The 11120-nt window shown below is 51.7% G+C and overlaps 1 protein-coding gene across 1 annotated transcript; it reads left to right on the top strand.

The window, feature by feature from the left end:
- The first annotated feature begins 2855 nt into the window (after nucleotides 1-2855).
- Nucleotides 2856-7808, top strand: DUSP6 (dual specificity phosphatase 6). Its single transcript, XM_075496700.1, has 3 exons — nucleotides 2856-3833; nucleotides 4455-4892; nucleotides 6285-7808. Exons 1-3 carry the CDS (start codon nucleotides 3431-3433, stop codon nucleotides 6590-6592), a joined length of 1149 nt encoding a protein of 382 aa, XP_075352815.1. The 5' UTR covers nucleotides 2856-3430; the 3' UTR covers nucleotides 6593-7808.
- Nucleotides 7809-11120: the final 3312 nt, after the last annotated feature.

Genomic DNA, 11120 nt, shown 5'->3' with positions numbered 1-11120 from the left:
TTGATAAACTGCTTGCATAATATGTAGCTTTCAGTTAAAATGTTGAATGACTAAGATTTTTATTTTAAACCACTGCCATAAAACGTCACTGAAAATGCCCTGAAGATGATAATCAGAACATATTTTCCTCCTAAAATATTTTAGTCATCAGAGAGGCAAGTTTACCTTATATGAATATGGAAGTGTTTGATGGAAGTAATTTGGGGCTTGTTCTGTTTTCTTCAAATCCTAACTCTACAATGTGCTGATGTTTTCTTTGTGTCTTCATTTTTTAAAATGTAATCAAAGTACAATGTAACCCCAAAGAACCATGTTAATTAATAATACGGATTACAAGGAACAAATTGTATTTATCATTGCATCAAGCTTGCTGGGAATTGCCATGATGTTGTACTGAAATTGTACCTGTCTTTAACTTTCAGGTCACATTCACTAGAGTTTAATATGACTCCTACTTGTTTTCTAAGTTGATCCCTTAGGTGACAATTGATCGTTTGAGGATTCTTCTGGCTGTGGCTCCTGTTGGGATGAAGGTTAACAGAGAAAGTACAGCTTATTATTAGAATAAGTGAGTAATAAGAAATATTTGAGATGGTTGTAAGACAAGCATCACATTATACTGCACCTTAAGAGAGAACTACAGCTGAGGTGGTTTGAGAATTTCTATTTCAGCTGCTCATGCTTTGCAGAACTTCTGCTTCCAGAACTTTTCATTTCTTAAGCCTGAAATCCATGGTTAGGTTGAGGTTTGGGTCGTATTAGTTTGTAAAATTTGAACAAAAGTTATTCTGATACACTTGAGAAGAAGGATGAAGAATAAACATGGTGCCAATTTTAAGGAGAAAAAAAAAAAAAGTAGTACTTAAATTATGACCTGATTATTCATTTTACCAGGACTATCCTATTTGTCATACTAATGCAGAGTGACCAACAGTGCCAGCCCCAGAGAATTTGCTGTCCTGCCTGAGCCCTGACACGGGTGAAAACAAAAGACTTAAATATAGCGGGGGGGGGGGGGGGGGATATCAAGAAACAAATAAACAAAAATCAAAGGCTCCTGCTTTGATCTGTCACTGCTCTCAACATTTAAACACCATGCCCTGAATACACGGAGCTGAAAAGCAAGTGAAGCACCTCGTAAGCACAGCCTGGAGACTCTTTAATGAGAGAGGGCAGGACCACGGTGGGCAAGGTGGACGGGACAATTTTCCCCCACTGAGCGGTGGGACAAGGTAGGTGGTGTGTGTCCACCGAGTCGCACATCAGCCTGGCCAAACCCCCTGCTTAGGGCAGGGCAAGGTTCGTGTAACACTGCAGTCCCACTTTCCAGCCTTTGAAAAAGGTAGAAAGCAGGGATCCTCTCAAAATCCCTGCTGGAGAGGATGTTGTTAATGCCATCTGGGTGTCAGCCTTGCTTGAAACTGCAGCGACTGATGTGCCGACTTTAATTAACATCACGGAGGTTTCCTGTGCAGAACACACAGGACTGCCCATGCCGCTATCTGTTCCCAGGGTCAACGCTCTCCAGCCGCTCTCTACCTAAGGAACCTCCTTCAGCTGGGGTTAAAAATAATGAGCCCTGAAGCACAGCAGCAGCGTAAACGAGATTAGCCTCTTCAAAACAATTTTACTCCCAAACCGATACTGGCGACGCGATTAGCGTGTAGGCCAGGCTTCTCCCCATTTATTTTCGCTCCTCGCTTTTCACTTACCCATGTGCTAACCCGCACCTTGGAACAACCCCGCCCGGCTCAGCCTCCGGCCCCGCGGCCTCCCCAGCCCGCCGGCCCCGCTCCACCGGCCCCTCGGCGCCGCTCCGCCCGGTCCCCGCCCGGTCCCCCCGCGGCCCCAGCTACCCCGGCGCCGCTCCGCCGGGCCCCGCAGCCCCCCCCCCCCCGCCCGCCTCCCGGTGCGGCGGGGACCGCAGTGTCCTTCCGCCCGGCCGGGGCCGGAGGGAAGCGCTGGACGACGGCGGTGCGGGGCCCCACCCGCGGGAGGAGCCGGTGCGGCGGCCGGGGGCCGCCTGCGCGGGGGCTGCCAGGTGCGAGGGGCCCCGCCGGGCCGGGCCGGACCCCGCCGCGCTGGCGGCGGGCAGGGCGCTCCCCGCGCCGCCGGGGGTGGCTGCGGGCTCCGCGCTGGCGGCGGCCCCACGCCGCAGCCGGGCGAGCGCGGTTCAATTACCGGCTACCTGGAGGGGCTGGCCGCGCCGGGGCGGGCCGCTTTCCCCGGTCACGTTTTTGGGGTGGCCCGCCCCGGCTTTAGCAGTGCCCGCAGGCTGCTCCTGAGGCGGTGCCGGCTCCCCGGCCGCGCTTCGTGCAGCGAATAAAGCCGGGCCGCGTAGGAAGAGATTAGCTCGGGGTTTACCCTTCACCCGCGTAGAGATCAGCTGAGGACAGAGGCTACCCGCCTCCCTAAAAACGGGATTCCCAGAACGCCCTCATGAAAAGCCGGGCCGGGATCAGCGCTGAGGAATTGGGGGGGACGCGGCCGGCCCCCCGCGGGCGTCAGATTTCGGGGGAGAAAATAGGGAGGGAGAGCAAAGGTGCCTTTTGTTCCGCCGGCGGCGGCCGCCCGCGGCTGGTGCCGGTGCCGGTGCCAGCGCCCGCGGCGCGGAGGGGAGGGCAGGGCCGCGCCCCCTCACCTGCCCCCGCCGCCCCCGCCCGCCGCGCCGCGGCTGCCGCTTGTTTGCACTCGGCTTATCCGGAGCGGAAATTCCTTTCCGTTTTTGTGAATGACAAACTCATTAACGATTCATCAACACAACCTGTTCCAGCCGGCCCGTCGCCGCGGCAACAGCCCCTTCCGCGCGCCCCCATTGGCTGCGCCGGAGAATGTACCCATTGAGGCGTCCCGCGGTTGTACCCATTGAGGAGCCGCCGGGCGCCGGGCTGCGCGGGGCCGCGGCCGAGGGGCGCTGCGGGCGGGGAAGGGGCAGCGGCACCGGCACCGCCGCCGTGTTTCCGCGCCGCGCTGAGCGGAGCGGAGCGGGGGAGCCCCGCTCGGCGGCACGTTAATTGGATTTCATTCACTCCGGGCGGAGGAAAAGCCCAAGGGCTCGGGCTGCAGCGGCGATTAGGCAGGTTCATTCAGGGATTCATTGACAAAAAAGAGAGGAGACCGGGCAGGCTGGCTGCGCGCACGCAGCGCACACACACACGCACGCACGCTCACACTTGCACCCAAACACACACGCTCGCACCCACACATACACACGGGCCGGGGCCGGGGCTGCTTCTCCCTCCCCGTGACTCCACCGCCGCCCGGCGCGGGGGAGGCGGCGCGGGGGGGCTGCGTGATTCATTTTCCTGGGGCGGAGGGAGATAAGTTGTGCGGAGTTGGAGGGGTGCAGCCCGCCCGCCGAGCCAGCCGCATGCCTCTGTGAGAGAGAGGGGCGCTTCCAGAGCACGCTCCGCTCCCCCCGTCCTTCCTCATGCTAGATACGTTCAGACCCGTCCCTTTCGCGTCGGAAATGGCGATTAGTAAATCCGTGGCGTGGCTGAACGAGCAGCTGGAGATGGGCAACGACCGGCTGCTGCTGATGGACTGTCGGCCGCAGGAGTTGTACGAGTCGTCCCACATCGAGTCGGCCATCAACGTGGCCATCCCCGGCATCATGCTGCGGCGGCTGCAGAAGGGCAACCTGCCCCTGCGCTCCCTCGTCGCCAGCAGCGAGGAGGACCGGGAGCGCTTCGCCCGCCGGTGCGGCACCGACACGGTGGTGCTGTACGACGAGCACAGCCGCGACTGGAACGAGAACACGGGCGGCGAGTCCGTGCTGGGGCTGCTCCTCAAGCGCCTCAAAGACGAAGGCTGCAAGGCGTTTTATCTGGAAGGTGAGAAGGGCCGCCCGGGGCTGGGGGAGAGATCGCTGCCTGCCTGGGAGCCCGGGGCTGTGGGTGGCGGGGAGGCGAGCCCCGCCGCTCGGCGGTGCGGCTCTCTGCCCGGGGAAGGGAGGGGGGGCGTCCGCAGCGTCCCCCGGGCACTGCACGCTGACGCTCCGGGAGGACACCAGCCGGGGTAGGGGGCTTTTCCCCCTACCCTCTCCCCCCACTCCCCAGCATCCCTGTCCTCGCTTTGTTTAAAGAGACTTCGGTGACTGGAATCGCTGTAGCAGCGTGGGGAGGAGAGGGCTAACGGGGATCCCGGCGTGAGCCGGGGAGGGCAGCAGGAATTGCCGCCGAGACATCTCTCCAGAGGCCCCCGCAGGGCGAAGCGGCACAGAGCTTTAATCTTGAATGTGCTGAGCCCTCCGCCGCAGCGGGCGATTTTCTTAAACCTTCTTTTAGGTTAGTCCGTCTGCGTGAGAGTGTGACATATTTGTTTCCTTTTTCCCGGGGCTCGAGAGGGTGGGAAACAGATGCCCCTTTGCAGACAGGGCTGCACCGGGGAAGTAAGTCGGCTTGCCATCTTATATCAGGTTGCATTCCCCCCCCCGCCTTTGCTTTTCTCCCCAGGTGGTTTCAGCAAGTTCCAGGCCGAGTTCGCCCTGCACTGCGAAACTAACCTAGACAGTTCGTGTAGCAGCAGCTCTCCTCCTTTGCCAGTCCTGGGCTTGGGAGGCCTCCGAATCAGCTCCGATTCCTCATCAGACATTGAATCTGACATTGACAGAGACCCCAATAGTGCCACCGACTCCGATGGCAGCCCTCTCTCCAACAACCAGCCTTCCTTCCCGGTGGAGATTTTACCCTACCTCTACTTAGGCTGTGCCAAGGACTCCACTAATCTGGACGTTCTAGAAGAGTTTGGCATTAAATACATCTTGAATGTTACCCCCAACTTGCCTAATCTCTTTGAAAACGCCGGCGAATTCAAGTACAAACAGATCCCGATCTCTGACCACTGGAGCCAAAACCTGTCTCAGTTCTTTCCTGAGGCCATCTCCTTTATAGGTGAGACCCGGTTATTTGCTAACAGCTATATGTCAAGCGGCAGAATTCAGGAGATTTCGGGCGACAAGCGGTAGCGACAAGCGTTTATGTCGGTCTCTGGGGGATGCCCCGCTTTCTGGTTTTAAAGCCAGCTTAAGCTGAGGGGCGGGTGGGGGCTGTTTGGGGGGTTATTGAGGAGCCCCGGTGAATTGTAAGCGACGTTTGCAGGGTGCAAACGCATACCTGGTTTGGCTGGCTGTGGGATTCCTCCCTGCGCCGTTTGTGTCGGAGCTGGGCACTGAGCAATGCGCAGCGTGAGGGGGATCTTTTTAAATCTCTTCCTGGCGGATGGGGGGGGGGGGGGGTGGTGTGTAAATGAGCCCGGGGTTGATGGCTTATTCGTCCTTTTGTTGTTTTTTTTTTCTTCTTGAGGTTACTGAAGAGCAGTAAAATAAAAAGAAACGATCTGGGAAGCTAAAGTTAGCTTTTAAATACAAGTTATTCATAAGCGGTATCCCTGGCAAATGTATAGTCAGAGCTTTAATTAAATCACGTGGTGATAATGCTATACCTCTCGGGCTGGGTGCCTCGGTTAGCCAGCCCTTAGACCTTACCCGTCAGCTCGGAAACGCGTCACCTTGGGCTCAAGGAGTTCTGGTTAAAATTTGCACTCTCCTTCGTTTCGGGGAGGACTATAATCACCCCATGGGGGTGCGGTGGGGTGGGCATCGCATTATCTGTTGGGAAGCTGTGCTGTAATCCGGTTGAATGATACCGGTAGTAGTGGAGAATGTAGGTAATCTGAGCCCAGCAGGAAGAAATGTGGGCTGGAAGCCACAAAGAAAGTAATCTCCAGGCATTGTAATGCATTTCCTATTACAAAGGAACCCATTTTCAACCAATGTTGACATCCTGTTCCTCCTAATGGGCTGTCCCCTGTGACTTCCCTCATTCTTTTAAAATGCCTGAATACCTCCATTGTTAGCTGCACAACAGTTGGGGAATAATTTAATAGACCTTTGCAGTCTGCTGGTCTGTATAAAAGGCATTCAGTGACATATTGCAGGATTTCCATGCCGGGGCAAGGGGACTGTAAGAATTTAAGGCAAATCTCCAAGCGAAAGCATGTCTTTTAAAACCGACTTCTAAAACAGTGTCATGCAGCGTATCCTGCTCCCTTTGTCTCATTCTTAGTTTTCTCAGCTCTTGGACTCGGGTACATATACGTAGGGGGGTGGATTCTCCTCTTGTCCTGGTTTTAAGCCGGTGAAGTTAACTCTTGCGTTGCACTGCTGGCCACTGGGATCAGAATCGTCCTTTCTTCCTACTTGATACTAATCTCCCTTGTGTTGAGAGATCAGTTACCAGCCCCCTGTCTTATGTGTCCTTCTCTGCATCTTTGTCTCTGTACAGATGAAGCACGGGGGAAGAACTGCGGCGTCCTGGTGCATTGCTTAGCAGGGATCAGCCGCTCGGTCACAGTGACGGTGGCCTACCTCATGCAGAAGCTCAACTTGTCCATGAACGATGCCTATGATATCGTCAAGATGAAGAAGTCCAACATTTCGCCCAACTTCAACTTCATGGGTCAGCTGCTGGACTTTGAGCGGACTCTGGGGCTGAGCAGCCCCTGTGACAATCGAGTGCCGAACCAGCAGCTGTACTTCACCACCCCTTCCAACCAGAACGTCTTCCAGGTGGATTCCCTGCAGTCCACGTGAGCTCCCACCACCTCCCTTCTGTCCATTTCATGGAATCACTCCTCAATGGTTTCTCTTTGGCAGTGATAAAGAAAATGCAGCTTTCTCTTTTTCTGGCCTCTGCTATCAAAAAGCAGCTGCCAGTGCAGGCTAGGAAAGGTTACACAGTATGGAATCGGCTATTGCGAAGGGAGGGAACGTGGTGAGCTCTCTGGGAAGGACCGCGGTGACCAGGCGGCAGGTGGGCAGCACGCTCGTCCCTGCTTGCGCAGTGGCTGGGGTCCGAGGACTTCCAGGGGGGTAGGGTAAGGCTGGACAGGCTGAGCACGTGTTCTCTACAGACTGGGACTGTCCTGCTTCCCCCTCTGCTTTTGGATCTGTGACACACATCTTTGTCTTCAGTGAAGACTGGTTATTTTTGTTTGTTTGTTTTTAATTTAGAGGAGCCAAAGAAAGAGATTTCAGCTTAGTGTATTTGGAGTACTTGTTTGCCGGGAGCTCGGTAGTATTCTACTTGATCAATGTAAATATTTAATCTTAAATCGATTTGCAGGTTTTGGGTTTTTTTTTTTTTTTTGAATTCACATGTATTCAAGAAATCAATTCAAGGGACATCTGTGTTTTTGTTCTCTTCATAAATTCTGCTTTATTTGTTTGTTCTTTTTTTTTAATTGCAAAGAATATATTTGCAGCATGCTTAATTTTATTGTTCAACTGAAGCAAGCTTTCCATGAGGGAGAAATGGCAATGGTGAGAAGTTTGCAAATCATGTTTTGTGAGCAAGTACAGTCTCTTCTTTCATATATCTTTTCCTTGTGGTGATTTTTTTTTTCCCCTCACACTCTTGATGTAGTTTCCACATGATATATATATATTTTTTAAATTAAATTAATTTTTTGCCTTACCTTTTGTAAATAGATCATCTGGGAGGAGGTTTGTCTTTGAATGCAAAAGATTTTTGATCACTTTTTAAAACTTTCAGATGTGCTAAACAGTGCATTACCTCTGTACAAATTCTTCAGGGAGCTTCACCTCAAATGCAATATTTTGCGTCTTTTTCTTTTTTTTTGTATAAAACTGGAAGTATGTGCGAGCATTTGTACCTGTGTGTACGCACAGTGAACCTGCACATGGTTGCCAATAAGGGAGAGTCTAATTCACGGTGTAAAAGTTTTAAGATGGAATTTATTATAAGAATGTAAAACCTTAAATTATTAATAAATAACTATTTTTGGCTATTGAGAACCTGGCTGGTTTATTCCCCCTTTTCCCTCTGTGTGGGTGTGGTTAATTGCACATACACATACGGTTATGTTTAAAGGTAATGATTGCTGTCAATAGCTTTTGTACAGCCCCTAAGACAATAAAGCCTTGATTTCCCCTTCGGTCCATTGGTTCCTAAATGAATAAACAGTGCGTGTGCTGGATTCTTGTCTTGCTTTGGTGAAGGGAATGCTTTTGAAGGCCTTTAGGTTAATTGCAAAATATTCCGGCATGCCTTTGCTACCCCAGGGATGCACCTGACCTGGGCCATAAGGTTTTGTTTTGTTAGGGTTTTTTGTTTGTTTGGGTTTTTGTTTGTGTGGGTTTTTTTTGTTTTTGTTTGTTTTTTTTTTTTTTAAGAGTAAGGAGCTGCTGTTTTCTGGGTTTGTTTACAAGTTTTGGCCACTCTGTTACAGATGCTAGGGTTCGTGATCTCCTTTATCTGTCTGGCAGGAACTCACTTCAGAGATCTATCAGCAGTCTGCAGCCTGTAAATGCTTTTTCTGTTGCTGTTCAGCCCCATTGCAACTTAGCAGGTGAAAGCAAGGAGGAAAAGCCTCTATATACCCTTAGTCACCTCATTTCCTCTTTGGACCCTTCAAGTAGTCCTGTCTCTGCAGAAGGAAAAAGGGGGATTATAGCGATTGCAAAACTTCCTGCTGCAACTTATTTTCATTAACATCCTTCCTGATGAGAAGTGGCCCAAGGTAGGGTGGTGCCAAAATCTGCGTGCAGTACCACGGTGATGGGCTGATGCTGCAGCTGGGGCTGTCGGCTGGGGTTCTGCAGAACTCCTGGCAGCCGGAGCATATTTCAAGTAATTTTAGAAACTGCAAGTGTGTGAAATGAAAAGCAAACAAAACATGGGAAAAAAGTGAGTCAGTGTCTCATGCAGTAGTGGCCTAGATTGAGTGCATAAACTGTGAAAGTAGAAGTGGGTTGCAGTTAAACTTGGCTTGTGCTAATCCAGTTTTGAATGGTTTCCGCTCTTGGCATTCCCTATGCTGCTCTGTTCAAAGTGGAGATTTGCAAGCAGCTCTAGCAATTTCCTGTCCAGCTGCAGCTCAAGTGACTCCCTTGTTTTTTTTTCTTTCTTTCTTTTTTTTTTTTTTTAATACAGTCTGCGGATAATTTTAGCCAGTTTCCTCTTTGTGGATTATTAATCTGCTTTCCTTGTAGAACCTACATAGCTGCGTCCCTACTGTTATGCTGAAGTCAACAGATGGCCTCCCCGCCACTTCCTCTCGTTTCGCTGTGGGTTTGTTGTCAGGCCACTTCTGAAATTAATAGTGTTTTCTGGCTGGCTGCCACAGGCCATTACCACAAAGGGGAAGTAACACATCTGAATAGCAGGAAGCCGGGCAGGGTCACAGCGTGAACTGAACCTGTTGAGCGCAATCGGGCCTCTCCCGTTCAGCAAGTGTAGGGCTCCTCTTCCCTCCCCTTTTTTCATACGCCTTGCACAGAGAAAGGGCTGATGCTGAATGCCTCAGCTGTTTGCACCGGGCATATATTTCCAGCTGAATGAGTTGCAAATGTTAATTGTGACTAGGTGCCCGTTAAGGTGAGGAGGTAAAGAGCAGCGTGCAGCAATGTAGCCTAAGGGAGGAAGGCCTTGGCTTTCTTTGCAAGCTGCTTTGAAAAGTTAGTGCTCACAAGGGCTTCCTGCTTCCTTCCTGCTTCACTGAGTGACTAACACCAAATGGGTACTTCTGCAATTCATCATTTTTCAGGACAAGCAAGCAAAGACGACCAGCTTTGCTCACACACACGCACAGCAGAGTCGCGCGGAAAACTTGTTCCAGATTTTTCCTCGAGCGAGGCCTGAACCAGGGCTGTTAGTCAGAAACCTTGGCTGAACTTGAACCAGGGCTGGGCGAGAACAACTGTGGTCACAGGCAAACCCAAACCAGAACTGGAGCCAAACCAAAACCTGCTTCAACCTCTGATTTTGCTGGGGGTGTTCACACTCGCTCATGTGCCGGCTCATAATTACAACTGGTTTGGAGGGAAAAGCAGTGAGGGCTCTCACCAGCAATGCTCACCTTCCCCACGCAGGCTCCCAGGTAACTCGGCCCCAGCGCAGTGAAGGGAATGGCTCAAAAGCTTGCCAGCTTTTCTGAGGTCGGACTCTGCTTGCTCCTGCAGTCCCCCCTCCAGCACTTGTTTCAAAATAACTCGCCTCCTCTCTCCCCTCCCTCGTTTCAGTCCTTGCTGAGATGGGGCAGAGGTCTCGGGCTTCTGGGGGGTTTGGCAGCTATTGCAGTTCCTCAGCTGGTAAAGTAATTTGTAAAGGGGAGAATAAATCCTTTGTGCCTATAGGGACAGGTCTGATGTGTATAGGGGAGAGGGGGGGAATATCCCCCCTTTGCAGCTAAAAAAATCACAACCTGCTTCATGTTATAATGTAGGAGTGTGAGGTACTGAATTCCTTCAGAAGCTATGGAGATATTAGGAAGGAAAACCGCACCCTCAGGAGTGATCAGAGCTTTCTCACACAACCACCTGTGCCTTTAACACAAAGGGTGAAACTGTGTCCCGTGGCATCCATGTCCCCTTTGCTCTGGTAAGGCCAAGGTTCCCCACAGTGTTTGGGTGCACATTAGCACTTTGCTTTACATTTTCTGCGCAATAACATTGCGTAGCTCATTGCGCTGGTTCCCCTTCTTGCATTTCCTCTTTCCCGCTCACGCCCTTTCGAACCACTCTATGGCCACCTTCAAAATGTCTTCCGGCTCTTTCTGTTTGTTGTTGTTGTTGTAGCCGTAATTTTCTCTTTCCCCATTCTCTTTCTTGTCCTTTTTTAATGCTGCTCTTCTGTTCTTCCACGGACCTTTTCCTAAGCTCCATGGTCCTTTCTTCTCTTTCGCTTTCTTACCCTCTTTTCCCTGTTACTCTCTTGCTGTTTGTTTCATGTTTCTTAAATCAGCTCTACTTTCTCCCACCCTTAAGCCTCTTTGTTTTCGCAGTGAAAAACAGGATGAGTCTCATGGACTCGGTCAGTGAGCTATATGAAAGGTATATGAGAGGAAGAAGTAAGAAAATACCACTGCTGTCATCTTGCCACTTCCTAGCAGATGACCTTATTCCCCATCTCCATTCCCTGTCACCATGTAGATTTTGCTCTGCGTGGCTTCCCTGGGTCCTCTCTGTATAGCACCCATCACTCTGCCACTGCCAGCAGGAAAGGCGGGCGTAAGGAAGCGGCCTTTCCTCGAGGCCCATCCAGCGTCACAGGGCACTGACCCCTCTCTGAGGACCGGGAGTGGGGAGGAAAGCTGGGAGA

The sequence above is a fragment of the Mycteria americana genome, chromosome 1, assembly GCF_035582795.1.
Source record: "Mycteria americana isolate JAX WOST 10 ecotype Jacksonville Zoo and Gardens chromosome 1, USCA_MyAme_1.0, whole genome shotgun sequence".
NCBI classification, from domain to species: domain Eukaryota; kingdom Metazoa; phylum Chordata; class Aves; order Ciconiiformes; family Ciconiidae; genus Mycteria; species Mycteria americana.
The sequence above is the reverse complement of the archived record's forward strand: the minus strand, read 5'-3'. Positions and strand labels throughout refer to the sequence as shown.